We start from the raw sequence: 14,630 nt of genomic DNA, 5'->3' as shown, positions 1-14,630 counted from the left end.
GTGGACCCAGGGAGCTCTACTGTGAAAATAGAGTGGCCAGAGAGATGTGGGTAATTCCTGTCCTCCTGGGTGGAACCGCATGGAAGGTAAGGCTGGTGTGGGGTTCTGCTTGGCTGATTGCAGTAGCGGCCCCTTGTGGGGTTGTAAGGACTTTCTCCTAAGGCTTCTTCATCTTGGGCATGGCCATGGCCGAGGCCTGTGGTGAAACATCAAGTTAGTAAGAGGCTGAAGTGAGGTGATGGGTCCCGAAGACAGAAGGCCAATAGACTTCCCACCCTTTCCCACCCATCCTGTGGGCACACCCCAGGTCTATTTTCTTGCTACAGGGGGATGTATTCTAAGAATGCAGGATGGGGTGTAGCTGAGAATTTGGTTTATATGATGTCTATCCCTGTCCAGGTCCCTCTGGCTCTATATCTTGCCAGATTCTTGCAGCCCTTGGCTACCCAAGTCTAAGTCCTATAGATAAGTGTTGAGGCTAGGCCATCTCAGAACAGCAGCCAAGCTGACTTGGTCCTTTCTGGGAAGGCTGAAGGTTCTGGGTCCACTCTTGAGCCTTTTGCTTCTTCCTAGTCCGTGACCCTCCTCCCATGTCTGTCTCTGTCCTTCATGCTGCCTTTTTCTCCTCTCAAAGATGAGTCAGAAATGTCAGTGTGCAAAGGTCCTATTTGCCAAGACAGAGAACTCTGCATGGGATAGATGAAGAATCTGGACTTCAGAGAGCTTTTCAGTCACCCAGAGTCACCCAAAATGCTCATGGCCAGAACCCAGGCTAGCTGGGACCCCAGCCCTCATAACTTCCTGCCTCTGACTACATTTGTACACCACATCATCAGTTCTGCCAGCCAGCATGGGATACTCCAGTGGTGTCATAGGAAGGCTTCAAGTCTTTCTGTTCCCAGGAGACTCTGAAGACCTAAGCCTGAGTAAAAGGATATCAGAAAGGACAAGGTGTTGGAGACTGAGGGGAAACATGGCCTCTCTCCTGTCTTGCATAGAACTTGGCTTCAGGCACCTTATTTCTGGTCTCCATGGTCTCTCTCCTCAGTACTCTCCGGGGATCATCATAGCTTTGGCTTTCCAGGTCAGGCAGAAGGGACAAGGCAGTCCCAGAGAGTCCAGGACCCAAGTTGGGTGTGAAAAGAGCAGCTGATTCATTGCCAGCTGCCCCGCTCCAGGAAAGAGACAAATGCTTATTGAGTTATAGCATTTACTAAAGACATCTTTGGAGTGGGGATGACTCCCCAGCATATGGGGAAGGAGGCCAGCTCCAGGCTCAGGTCTTCTGGGGGTTAGAGGTCTCCATCTGGGAGTTTGAGGGTCTGTTGAGCTTCATGTCTGAGCTGGGCAGAGAGGGTTCCAGTTTGGAGGACTGCTGGGGATCCTTGGTTGCTCCAGCATTCTGTGACATACAATATATAGGGCAGATAAGTACATCTCCATTCCCAGGGTACACTGCCTCAGGACATCTTGCCTGGCAAGTCATGTTTCTGAGGATCCAAATCCAGTAGGCTGTGGTGTCTGAATAACTTTGGAGCCCATTTTTATCACTGCTGGTGATGCCCAATTTCTCTGGGTCCCTAAGACTAAATGACCTTGCAGAGGTAGTCCTATGCTCCCTGGAAGCCTTCAGGTTCTGACTAGGGGCAGTGGAGCCTTGGCTGCAAAGCGCTGATAGATGGAAAGTAGGAGAATCAGAATCTTTTGCCATAGGATTTGAAGTCCCCAGGGCTGGGCTTGTGGGGGGCTGCTGTGGGTGATCTGTTTGTTCCTGGGAAGTAGGCAATGTGAATCTACCCCCAGCATTGATGTCATCTAGGAAGGAAGCTAAACAGAAATCTATTGCACTAGAAATTGGGCGGGAAGAGGTACAAGGTATTCTGCCCTTGTGTGATGCCAGAGTAGAGCCAGAACATTCTAGAAATGCCTGTGTAGGCCATTTCTCACCCATAGTTATCTCCTCCTTGAGGTTCAGGACAACCAACAGGAAATGGAACATGCTGGAAGGCATTCCTATCCCTTCAGCTGAGTGGGAGAATGGAGGTCACTTGAGTATCCATTTGCTGACAATAGGAACCTCAGCTCAAGATTTCAGATTCTTAGCTTAAGACTTGTCCCCCAAGTTTTTCTCAGGGCCCAGAGATTTGGGGGTGGGATGGATCCCCAGGAACTTCCATGTCAGGGTCACTCACAGGCTGGTCTATGATAATGGAGTTGGATGGGTGTCCAAAGCCATGTTGTTGCTCCTGAAGCCGTATGGCCAAGTTTTGCTTCTCTTGTGCCCAGCGGCGAACTGAGTCCTCCAGCTGCAGACATGGAGAGGGGTGTTTGGAAAACCAGCTGTTAGCCCAGCTCCTCCTCCAGAGCTAGGACAAACAAAGTTTGGGCCTGTCCTCTGGGGAAATGCAAAAAAACTCTGCAGTAGTAGAGGTGAAGGGCCAAACAGGCAGCCTAAGACACAGATAGATCTTCTTGGCAGTCCGTATGGAGTCCACACTGGGCCTTCATTCACTCTGGTCACAGACTAAGGCTGACCTGGTTACATAATGGGCACTAATTCTGTAGTCACACACTGAGCCTTGACCCTAATTCTATACTAAGCCTTGCTCCTGGCCAGAGGCTGAGCAGTGAGCCTGGCCCAGCCTGATCAACCCCAGCATCTCACCTACCTGGTTTTCCAGGGACAAGATCCGATTCTGAGCTTGTTCTAGCTTGGTGAGGAGGTTAAACTTGTCTGAAGTACCACCAAGGAGATCCTGTGGGAGCAGACACTCATGAGAGCTGAGGATGCACAAGGTAGTGCAGGAAAACCCAGCCAGGTATGGGTTTCAAACTCAGCTGCAGATACAGAGCCTCACTCCTGGGCCAGGGCCTCTTCCTTAAGGTCTGCATAGGGCTTGGTGTGCAATTTCCCCATGTTGTTTCCCACTCAAATTAGGAGAATCTAACATTTAAAAAAAATTTTTAGGTGGAATCACATATATTCCAGGCTGGTCTTGAACTCACTATGTAATGAGAATAACCTTGACTTCTGATCCTCCTGCCTCGATCTCCGGAGTGCTGGGGTTACAGGCGTGCACAGGTTTATCCAGTGCTGGGGATCGAACACAGGGCTTCATATATGCTAGACAAGCGCTCTGTCAGCTGAGCTACACCCCCAACTCACTCACACCTAATGTTTCAACACACCAACTGCTTATGTAAAATGCACCAATGAGCTGCCTTTGATACCCAGAAGGTGGCTGAGCTGGGAGTCTTTCTGTAGGTGAAGGCTCAGTGAAACCAAAGGATGCCCATCTTTTTTTTACCTGTCTGCCCATGCGCTGGGACACTCCAGACAGAACTAGCTTCGTGGAGGACGAGAACCACTCACCTGCGTCCTCTTGCCACCATTACTCCAAATACTGACTTTGGCTTTGTGATCAGCGGGGGCACTTGAAAGGGCCTAGGCAGTGGAGTAGCCCCGGGACACCCACCTGCGCTGGCAAGGTCTCCGTGTACTTGGAGTGGCCTGGGCCATTTGTGTCTCGTAGCCTCTCTGCCAAGTCTCCACCTGCTCCCAACTCCCTGGGGTCCACCTGGGATGGGGAAAAGGGCTCTCCAAGGCTGAACCAACCCCAGAAGGCTCTGAGAGGCCCGTGGTGGGAGGAGGGTGTCCAACTGGGAGCAAGCCAGGTGGCAGGTGGAGTCAGGGGTCAGGGGTCAAGGGTGAGCCAGGGCCTTGCTCTCTCCCAGGGTGCTGGATGAGGGTAAGACATTCATCTTAGGAACACAAGGTCGAGGAGTGCAAAGTGTGAGTATGAACGTTTCCAGTGGCCCTGGGGGGGCTGGGAAGCCCAGACTCTGGGCTGGGTCTTCAACCTGGCCCATGCTGGGGGTGATTGTGGGGTACAGGCGGGCGGATCAGTGGTGGCAGGCTCAAGCCAGGCCCATGTTGGCAGCTCTTACCGGCAAGGCCTGCTGCTGCAGAATGATGGGGGCGGACTGCTGGCGGTTCTTTTCCAACTCTGCCCGCAGCCTCGTGTTTTCTGCAAGCAGCACGGAGTAAAGATCGACGGCCACGCTCTCTCCCGTGGGGCCCATGCGAATGCCAGAGGCTGTGAACGCGGGGAAGGCTGTGGACATGGCCACAGGTGCTTGTGAGATGGGTTTTCCTCCCCCTCAGACCCTGTCCGCCCCAGCGTGTTGCCCTCTTCTGCTCCCAAGCTAACAACGGCTCCCTTCGGCGAGTGGAGTCAGGTCCGCATCCCTCAGGCTGTTTGGAATCTTCCTCCATGGTTTCCCCTGTGTTCCTCCCTACTCATTCATCCTTGTATTTGTCTCTCTGGTCACTCTCTGGTCCTTGGACATGGTTGTTGCCCTCCATAGACTCTAGCCCACACTCCAGGTGACTTAAGGAGCCCTGAGACTTCCATTGTTTTCTGAAAACTTTCAGACCCCCAGTGCCTAGCTGTCTGTGAAGACTGAGCCCAGGCACACAGAGTTACTTGGGGAGTCTCCACGTGGCCAGGGAGATGAGTGACCTGATACGGTGTCATCTTAGTCTTCCCTGTCTATCAGAGCTGTCTTTGATTGACAGTTGTGGATAGCTGTGGCTTACACCAATGGTTTTGTCTTTTTGCTTTGTGGAGGCAGAACAGAAAAGATGCCGGAAGGTGAGGAAGCTGAGGACTTGGGTACTGTGACCTAGAAGGGAAGGGAAGTCCCTCTCTGCTCCTGTGGTTCATGGGCCCTCAACCCTAGAGGTCTGGTCTCTTCCTTCTTGGCTCACACAGTGTCCTTGTGTCGTCAGGGACTTCCAGGCAGAAGGAGGGCTCTGAGCACCCTGGCGGCTTTTAGTACTCCTCTGCCTGAGAGAAGGGCGGAGTAATACTCTCCGGCTCACAGACACACTAGAGCACTGCCCCTTCTCTGAAAGTTCTTGTGAAGCCGGGGGGGGGGGGGGGGGGGGGGGGGGGGGGGGGGGCGGGCGGCTCCAGGATGAGACAAAAAGCCGGAACGTCATTTACTCTGAGATCTACCTGGGGGAGCAGGTCCACCCATGTTGGGATTCCCCTGTGGCCTGTTTGCTGGTGCCGGCTCCTTCTTCTCACGGAGCCTTTCTTCCAACACTTGCTCCATCTTCTCGATCACCTGGTGACAGAGACCAAGGCTGGGCTGGCCTGGAGAGCTCCACGGCCTCCAGGCGGCAGCCCCTCCCCTGCAGACGACCCCAGCACCTACCTTCTCCTGGTGCCGCACAGTGTCCTCCAGCGCCTTCATCTTCTGCAGCTTGTCCTGGTACCGCTTCAGCTGTGCAGCCTGGGGCTGCTGGGCCTGGTACAGAAGCAGCAACTCCTTCTCTCGATCATTCTTCTGCAGGGTGGAGGGGAATGGGTACCTGGGAGTTACCCCAGCCACCAGGGTACGTGTGGGATCCTGCCGAACCCTGCACCGCCCGCCAGTTTCCCTCCCCACTGTGCGCTTTTTTTTTTTTTTTTTTTTTTCTGCTCCGGAATATTTCTCTGGCCTTTGCTTGGCCACACTGTCCCTCTGGCCCTCAAGCCTTGGCTCACCCGGATCAGCTCATTCTGCAGGTGCTGCACCCTGTCTCGCAGCCTCTTTATATCCAGTTCACTCAGCAGCAGACTCTGCTTCATGGACACTGCTAGAATGGGAAGAAGCTCGCTGGAGAGCAGAGGGAGGCGAGGGCACCCCAGCTCCGGGGCTTGACTCAGGACTGTTTTTCCTGTTTCCCCTCCTAAGTTGTACAAGCGTGTCTACAGTGGGAAAGGGGCAGGAGGGATGGAGGGACTCGTGGGACACACAACATCTGGAGAAGGTTCCCGAGCACCCTGACAAGGAGCAGTGTGAGCCCCAGGCTATGCTCAGCCCAGAGCCTGGGCCCCAGCAGGTGTCCAAAGGCTCACCCAGGCTCTCCCCTTCAGCTCTGCTCTGCTCTTCTTCCATGCTCTGCTGAGTCAGCTGGCTCCTCAGCATACGGTTCTCCTCCTCCAGGATGTTGGCTTGCTTCCTCAGTGCCAGGATGTCCTCTGCCATCTTCTGCAAGGCCCGCCGGTAGTTGTTCATCTCCTGTGATCCCAGAATCCCCAGTTGAACCCTTACCCCATGCCCAGACCCCCAGGATTCCATTCTACATCTACACCCACAGTGAACCATTTTTTTTTTTTTTTTTTCTGAGACAGGGTTTCTCTGTGTAGTTTTGGTGCCTGTCCTGGATCTCGCTCTGTAGACCAGGCTGGCCTCGAACTCACAGAGATCCGCCTGGCTCTGCCTCCCGAGTGCTGGGATTAAAGGTGTGTGCCACCCTGCAACAGTGAGCCACTCTTAACTCAGTGAGCAGTGTGTCAGCCTTGGGCTGTGCCCCAAGCCTTAGCGATTGCTCAGAAGAGTGGTTGGGCATGGTCCCCATCTCTCCTGGAAGCATTAGGACAGCCACACTAATGTGCCTCCTCAGGGACCACAAAGATTCATACGACACCAAGGGATCCTAGGGTTCAGGAATCAGGTAAAGAAGCCTGCAGGCAACAGACTCAAAGGATGGAGCCACGTTTCCAGTTCTGAGTAAATCATATCTACTTCTTCACCTTCTCTCTTCTTAAGCTTCCTCTTCTAACCCAACTCCTTCTCAGGAGGAGTCTCAGACTGTCCAATGAAGCTACCTGAGGGCTCACCTACCATCAGCTTCCCAAACAGCTCAGCATCCAAGGAGAGATGCCAAGCAGACTCTGGAGACTCAGGTAAGATCTCAGGGTTAAGGTCAGGATCCAGATACAAGATGGGGAGATGCAGGAGGTGGAGGCAGGGCACCGACTTAGGTCTGGAAGCTCAATAATCATGGTGTTGATATTCACTGGGCTTCCCCCACATCCCAAGTCTCCTGCTAAGAGCTTTGGGTGCCTGCATTCAATCTCCAACAAGCCTATGGGATAGGTACTGTTAATTACCCCCACTTAACAGAGGAGGAAACTGAGGATAAGCCCCAGAGAAGCAAGCAGACTACTCAGTGATGAAAATAGTTGGTAGTAAAGTCAGGGTCTGAAATTGAAGCCTGCTGGTTCTTCTTCTTCTTCTTCTTCTTCTTCTTCTTCTTCTTCTTCTTCTTCTTCTTCTTCTTCTTCTTTTCTTCTTCTTCTTCTCCTCCTCCTCCTTCTCCTCCTCCTCCTTCTTCTTTTTTAACAAAACTAAAATCTGCCCATATGTGTATAGAACAACTGAGCTGAATTTTTTTTAATGCATTTTATGTGTGTGCGGGTGTGCCTGTGTGCATACATGTGTGTGTTCAGCCTTGGGTGTCAACCTCATGAATGAGATCCACTCCTTGGAAAAGGGCACTTTCTCATTGGCCTGGGCTCATCCATTTAGGCTAGATTGGTTGGTCAGTGAGTCCTAAGGGTCCTCCTGTCTTCACTTCCCTTATGCTGGGATGATAACCACTCAGTCACCATGCCTGACATTTACATGGGTGCTGGGCTTCAGACTCAAGATCCTGCACTTGCAAGGCAAGCAAGCACCTTACCTGCTGAGCCATTTCTGGAGCCCTGGGTTTGCTTGCCAATCGGATTCTGTACTGTTGTTACAAGTTTCAAGTACACAGTCTCTTAAGACAAAATATATTTAAGAGAGAGAGAGAGATCCAAGATCCAAGCCAGAAAGGTCCTGGAAGAGCGCAGGACTCAGAGCAGGGCTTGGGGGTGAAGAGGGAGGAGGAGGCCAGCATGCTCTCTGAGTTGCCTGTGGACTTCCTGGCTGTGGGAAGCCTTGCTCCTGTGGGTCGGTCTCACAGGCCTAGCCTGACTCTCAGGCCCCAGAAGGGACAACTCTACATCCAGCTGTTCCCTGGTCTCCTGCTGCCTGGTGGGGGAGGGTGTGATCCAGTTACATCCCAGCTGTAGTCTCCCACCTGCTGCGTGGTGGGGCGCAGTTCTGGGGGAGGGGTCCCCAGCCAGCAGGGTCTCATCAGACACCACCTGTCACCTGTCACGCTGTCTCCTCTTCTGGCTATGGTCCCTCTGATGGTGCCATTGCTGCCTCGGTCTCCCTAGCCTCTGCTGCGGCTTCCCCAGGTCTGCACCCACCTGGATCCTCAGCCAGGGTGCTAACTGGGACCCTGGACCTGGGACCACACACACACACACACACACACACACACACACACACACACACACACACATTCCTATGTACATGCTCAAGAAGACATGTTCAAGAATGCACCATTCAGCAGTTTGTAGTCTTACGCTATGGCTTCTTCAGTGTCTGGTCTGGTTGTATGGAGTGTCCTAGAATTAACTGTCCTGGTACAGAGAGAAGGCCATACTCTATTGTGAAATGAAGAGGTCACGTGGGACGTTAACACAATCTTAAACTTCACTGAGATGGGATGTGAGCATGCACATATAAGGAATTTTGGGCAAGAGGTTGCCGATCCCTTGGTCCATCCCGTAGGGTCTGGTCAGCCCACTTCTCATTCAGGGAGTTACCAATTTTAGGATCCCACCGTTCCCCATTTCTGCAGCTCTGGGTTATGAGGGAAGTAAGCATGGCTCTGTGATGTATCCCCTCCCCCACAGATGAAGAAAACAGAGAGCACAGCAACAAAGTAGAGGGCAGAGGGAGAGGCTGGCTTCTGGTGAGGTGGCCCCCTGCCTCAGCCAGCAGGTCCTTCTAGAGGAGGGTCAGTGGGTCCTGGGGTCCACCCCTTGAAGACTAGCCCCATCTTCCTCCCTCGGCTCTTAGCCTAGCCCTGCCTGTTCCCTGGGAGTGGGGCCTCCGTAGGGAGACAGTGTGGGCTCCTGGCTCATCCTCTCTACTCCAGCCGGTGCTGTTTCTGTGGGAATCTCAGCTGCCCCCATCTGCATGGCCAAGCAGGGACCTTGGCAGTACAGCTGGCTGGTAGACCACAAGGCTCAAGCTGGCAGCCCTGACCTCTGGCCACAGAGGTCTGCAGCCAGGCTACCCTCAGGGCCATGTTCTACGTCACATTCCAGCCTTGAAAACACACAGGACACCATGCTCCAGATTCTCCTTATGATCTTGCTCTCTAGTTACCTCCTGGGGGAGGGACAGGCATGTCCTCAGAGGCCCTGACTCAAATTCCACTGTGCCTGACCCCGAGGACCCTTCACACTCTCCTTACCCACTGACACCTTCCACTAGGATCCCGACCCTCAGGGCCTGCCAGAGTGAGAAATGTCAGAGTGCCACGTTTCTAGTTTTCCCCTGCCCAGGAGTATTGGTGGACTTTACCACATCCACAGCATCCTTAAGCTTCAGTGTCCTCATCTGTGGGATGAGAAATCAGCCCCCTGAGAACTAGTGCGATATGAGGGCAATAGGAAGGTTAGCCCTGGCCTTGGTACTAGGGTGCCTGGAGATAGTAGCTCTCTTCCCTGAACCACTTTAAGGTGCTTGAAAGCATTCCAGAATGGCCCTGGGCACTGGGCCCAGAAATCCTTCTTATATAACAAGTCCCAGTTTACTGGACTGAAGCCCATTTCCACAGAGGAGGAGGGTGGGGGCTCTCTGAGCCCAAGGGAGATGTTTAGACTCTGGTCAGAACTTGTGCTGAAGTCTGAAACACACCACCCGATGGGGACCCAACACACACCTGGCTGCCACCAATTACGTAGTCAGAAGGGCCCTTGTACCATCACTATACAGATGGGGAAACTGAGGCTGGAAGTGGTGTGCCCCAGAGACTATCACAAAGCATCACAATAACCCCCTTGGGTGGTCAAGGCTTGCAGAGGGCCGCTATGTACAGTTCTGGGCCACGTGGCTCCTTGAGCAGAGCTAAGCTAGACTGTCCCTGCCCACAGATGTTCACCTCTACACCGAGGGGGTGGTAGACGCTTCCCGTGTCTGTGGCAGAAGGGGCTTCCCGTCCCCAGCTTAGGAAGCCTGGAAAGCTTCCTGGAGGCAGCAAGGACCCAAGCTTCTCTTAGGATATGGGTGGTACCTGGAGGGAGGGGCTTCCAAGCCCAGGAGAAGTTGTGGGGAGGGGAGAGGGGGTGGGGGAGAGCAGAGCAAGCTGGAGAAGTAGACTCGGAGCTGGCCTCTGCTGCAGGAAACTGAAGGGCCTGCCAGGCAGGGCTGTAATAAGGGCTCACTGTCTGCCAGAGTACCGGGGACAGGTGAGAGGCCGTGGGCATGGAAACAAGATGGAAGCAGGATAAAAGCAGAGGGAGGGGAGACATGGGAAGGCAGTCCTCTAGGATGTGCACCTCAGGAAGGGAGCAGATGTTCAGAGCTGGGAAATGGGGAGAAAGGAGGCAAAGGAGGTGGTAGGTGGTGAGGGGCCCCCAAGACCAGGGGTAGAGATGCAATCGACAGAGAGGAAGACAAGCAGGAAGAGCCAGGTGTCCAAGCCAAGACCATAGGACTCCCTGAAGAATGCTGGGCTATGGGAAGCAGTATGAGGCTGAGCAGGGGTCTGGGTTCACTAGGCTTGCTTAATGTCCGGCCTCAGCCCCCAGGGCCCCTGCTCGTGGGCACAGGATACTGGTGTGTGGTTTGCCTTTGCTGCCACCAGAGGGCGGCCGCCTCCCGCCAATGCTCTGCTTTCAGTCTGTCCCAAGAAGAGGACAAGGCTTCCCTAGCGCTCCTGTGGGTCCCCTCAGGATGCCAGAGACCTTCCTTGCTAACTTTGTGTTTCTAGTACTTTAAAAAGGAATGAATCTCATTTCTTTGAAATAAAATGGGACCATTCAGGTTGTACAAACTGGTCCTGGCCTTGCCCATTTCCTGAGAACAAGGAACTGGGAGTCCACTCCAAGGAACGGGGATGGGGGAGAGATGGTCTGAGATTGGCTGAAAGAAGCTAGTGATGTCCCAGGGGTTGAAATTCAGTGTGGCTAGGCAGCCCCTGTACTCACAGGGACATTTCCTACCGCTGGAGTCCTGATGCCTCTGTCCTTCGTCCATCCAGAAAAACAAAAGCTCCCTTCCTTCACACCGTGGGTAGGACAATTGCCATAGAAACAAGTGGCCTCAGAAGCTCTATTCACTTCCACCAACAGAGGGCAGGCAAGGGACCTTGAACGGCCCATTGCCTGGGTGGGGATACTGAAGCCCGGAGCTGGAGATCAGGCACTAGGTAGTGGCCTACTGGGGGACTGTAATCCAGGACTCAGAGGGCAGCACTGGGGAGGCCTGGGGGCTAGGACCAGCTCTACAGCAGGGCTTTGGCTGGAGAAAAACCTTGGTGGAGGAACAGCCTCAGTGAGTCCCTTTTCTACCTGTGGGTCCCTTTCACTACCTGGAGTGGCCCTAGCTTCCCAAGCCTGAACTCAGCTCTGTTAGGGTCGGGAGGTCCTTGTCCTTGGAGAGCTGCCCGTAGCAGTGTGGGTACCTGCTCTGCAGAGGATACCACTCACCTCTGGAAGCACAACTAAGAAGCAACGCCTTTAATCCCAGCACTCGGGAGGCAGAGGCAGGCGGATCTCTGTGAGTTCAAGGCCAGCCTGGGCTACCAAGTGAGTCCCAGGAAAGGCGCAAAGCTACAGAGAGAAACCCTGTCTCGAAAAAGAGAGAGAGAGGAGAGAGAGAGAGAGAGAGAAGCAAGAGGCAAGAGAGAGGTCTCTGGCCAGGCAAAGGGCCAGGACCACCAAGTTGGAGCCAGAGCTAGTACAGGCATGGGGGTCGGACATCCAGCCTTCTGTTCTTATCCTTTGCTCTGAGGTCCCCCTCAACTTGGCCCAGTCTTTAAGATCCTACTCTGGCCCCCTTACTCCAGGAAGCTCCTGGCAACTAAAGGGTCAGAGCCTGGCCTCTATAGGGTCAGAGCTTGGCCTCTGTGGGGTCAGAGCCTGGCCTCTGTGGGGTCAGAGCCTGGCCTCTGTAGGGTCAGAGCCTGGCCTCTGTGGGGTCAGAGCCTGGCCTCTGTGGGGTCAGAGCCTGGCCTCTATAGGGTCAGAGCCTGGCCTCTGTGGGGTCAGAGCCTGGCCTCTGTGGGGTCAGAGCCTGGCCTCTGTGGAGTCAGAGCCTGGCCTCTGTGGGGTCAGAGCCTGGCCTCTGTGGGGTCAGAGCCTGGCCTCTGTGGGGTCAGAGCCTGGCCTCTGTGGGGTCAGAGCCTGGCCTCTGTAGGGTCAGAGCCCGGCCTCTGTGCGGTCAGAGCCTGGCCTCTGTAGGGTCAGAGCCTGGCCTCTGTGGCGTTAGAGCCTTGACTCTGCGGCAGAAGTGGGACTTGAGTGGATATATGGGGTTTCGGCTGTGAGTATAACTGTATCACGGCCTGGAGGCCAGCAGAGCTGCAAGTGCTAGGACCTCATAGCACACAGGAGGACCTCATAGCACACAGGCGGACTGCACAGCACACAGGGGGACCTCATAGCACACAGGGGGACCTCATAGCACACAGGGGGACCTCATAGCACACAGGGGGACCTCATAGCACACAGGGGGACCTCATAGCACACAGGGGGACCTCATAGCACACAGGCGGACCTCATAGCACACAGGGGGACCTCATAGCACACAGGCGGACCTCATAGCACACAGGGGGACCTCATAGCACACAGGGGCACCGCATAGCACACAGGCGGACCTCATAGCACACAGGGGCACCTCATAGCACACAGGGGCACCTCATAGCACACAGGGGGACCTCATAGCACACAGGCGGACCGCATAGCACACAGGCGGACCTCATAGCACACAGGGGGACCTCATAGCACACAGGGGGACCGCATAGCACACAGGCGGACCGCATAGCACACAGGCGGACCGCATAGCACACAGGCAGACCTCATAACACACAGGTGAACTATGCCAGAGAGCCAACTAGCCTGAGTGGGTTGTGTCTAAGGGTGCCAGCCCCAGGAGCTCTGCTGAAGCACAGAGAGCAGATGGGAGCCACAGCAGGATCTGGAATAGAGCGCTGCTCATGTGAAATCCTGTCCCTCAAATCATTTCCCTTGACTGACAGCTGGGTCTCTGCACCACGACAAACCCATGCAAAGTGCTATAGCAAAAAGCCTCCCCTGATCTATGAAGGGTGCCCTCCTGGGGGCGGGGACACAGTGGCTTCTTTATTCAGCTCAAGGTTACAGCAAAGGAACAAAAGAAGTGCATTTTCTCTGTCCTGCTCTTTTCCTTCCCAAGCAGCAGAGAAAGCTTTTGTGCCTGCCTTCCTGAAGCTCCAAGGGGCTACGCGGCCTTGGCCTGCATCTGACCCCAGGCCCTGTCTAATTAGCCCCCGCAGGAGCCAGGCTGCCTGAGCGGGCCAGGCCAGGACCATGGGGCTGGAATGGGCACAGAGGTGTGTGGAACTTTCTGGAAGATGCCATCTGGCTTCCTGAGCCCTCCTTCTCCAGGAAGACCCTGGCCACCTGAAAGCCAGCATCCATCTCCCTCTGAGATGTGGCTCAGCGTCCTACCTTGCTGATAGCAACTCAGATCTGACCTGGCCCTTGTCCTCAGGCCAGGGAAGTCTAGGGCTCAGGGGGCTGCCGAGGGGACAGAGCTTTCCCCAGAGTGATTCTGATCAAGTCACAAGGAATCCTTCCCTGCTTGTCCCCTCCTCTTCCCCCTGCTTTCAGAGAGAGGCTGTCTCCGATAGTGCTCACAGGGTGGGGCCAGGGCCTGGCTTTCCCTCAGTCTTTCCCTGCTGCTGTTCCCCGACTGCCAGAAGCCTGTTCTGCCTTCTGGACTGGAGCTCTGGGCTTCGGATCACATGCTTGGGCAGCTGGGGTGAGAGTGAGAAAGGGCCACCATCGTTAACCCTACTCCACCTAGCCAAGCCCTGGCCTGCGGCTAGCCGGCATCCTCTTGGATGCCCCTTCTGATATCTCCACGTCCCCCCAAAGCCCACACCTGAGTCTGGCAGCACAGATTGAGGTCTGGGGCTAGACCTTCAAGATACCATAGCTAGGATTCAAGTGAACTGGAGACAGTGGTCACTTACAGGGACTTCTCCATCAAAGCCCCATTTTCCTCCCTCCTGGGTTTTGAATGTGGCCTCTAGTGGCCTGGGTTGGGACTGGAGATCCCATCCGAAGGTTCCTGAGATGAGGACCATCTAGAAGTGGTGGCCTGGCCCTCCCCTACATTGCCTCCTACTCACACAGACTCCAGAAATGCCTCTGCTGGTTGCCTGGCAACATACCCCTACACACCTGCAGCCTGGAGGAGCTGACCCATCTCCCGGAGCCAGAGGGTATGGGGCAGACTTACAGAGCAGCTTTCAACTAGGCCCAGGGCAACCTTGGGGGCTGGAGGGGCTGGAGGGGCTGGGTCCCCCGGCTCCCCCATCTGTGTTGATAGCAGTTCCGTTTCCCAGCATGGGTCCTCAGGGACTGTTGCTACAACAAGTGTCTGCTTGGTGACCGGGCCCAACCCTGAAGCTGGCGGGAGGCAAACTATGGGGCCTCTTTCTTTTGTTCTGGGGTGGGGGACACTTGGATAGGGTGATGGAATCAGGCTAGGCTCACTCCTTGGTCAGGGGATTGCAAGGAAATGACAGGCCTGGGGAGAGCCCTAGGGTCCTTCAGGATCTTAGGCTTCCGATGCCACTACTTAGAGACCCTCCCCTCCCCCTGTTCTCCCAGTCCGATGGTCCCCTTTCTGTCTCCACTTTGTCCCCTTCTCACGCCTCTTTTCTCCCATCAGCCTCAACTCTTCCTTGCCTCCCT

At 54.7% G+C, this 14,630-nt stretch overlaps 1 protein-coding gene across 4 annotated transcripts in view; it reads right to left on the bottom strand.

The window, feature by feature from the left end:
- Positions 1-1,176: 1,176 nt before the first annotated feature.
- The window catches only part of Ccdc33 (coiled-coil domain containing 33), a 90,513-nt gene continuing 77,059 nt past the window's right edge, over positions 1,177-14,630 (bottom strand). The window contains exons 1-10 of one of the 4 annotated variants that reach the window (XM_028865114.2): positions 14,173-14,288; positions 5,910-6,072; positions 5,556-5,647; positions 5,224-5,355; positions 5,022-5,133; positions 3,949-4,115; positions 3,477-3,578; positions 2,670-2,756; positions 2,193-2,306; positions 1,177-1,402 (exon numbers count right to left, since the gene is read on the bottom strand). In XM_028865114.2, the coding sequence (XP_028720947.1) occupies positions 1,277-1,402; positions 2,193-2,306; positions 2,670-2,756; positions 3,477-3,578; positions 3,949-4,115; positions 5,022-5,133; positions 5,224-5,355; positions 5,556-5,647; positions 5,910-6,072; positions 14,173-14,250 (1,173 nt within the window). In that variant the 5' untranslated portion in view covers positions 14,251-14,288 and the 3' untranslated portion in view covers positions 1,177-1,276. Of the gene's footprint in view, positions 1,403-2,192; positions 2,307-2,669; positions 2,757-3,476; positions 3,579-3,948; positions 4,116-5,021; positions 5,134-5,223; positions 5,356-5,555; positions 5,648-5,909; positions 6,073-14,172; positions 14,289-14,630 lie in introns of those variants that run through there. The other 3 variants (XM_037207467.1, XM_037207469.1, XM_037207468.1) reach the window with 3 other exon arrangements.

This window comes from Peromyscus leucopus, chromosome 7 (assembly GCF_004664715.2).
Source record: "Peromyscus leucopus breed LL Stock chromosome 7, UCI_PerLeu_2.1, whole genome shotgun sequence".
NCBI lineage: Eukaryota > Metazoa > Chordata > Mammalia > Rodentia > Cricetidae > Peromyscus > Peromyscus leucopus.
Note: the sequence above shows the minus strand (reverse complement) of the source record. Positions and strands in the feature narration are given on the sequence as shown.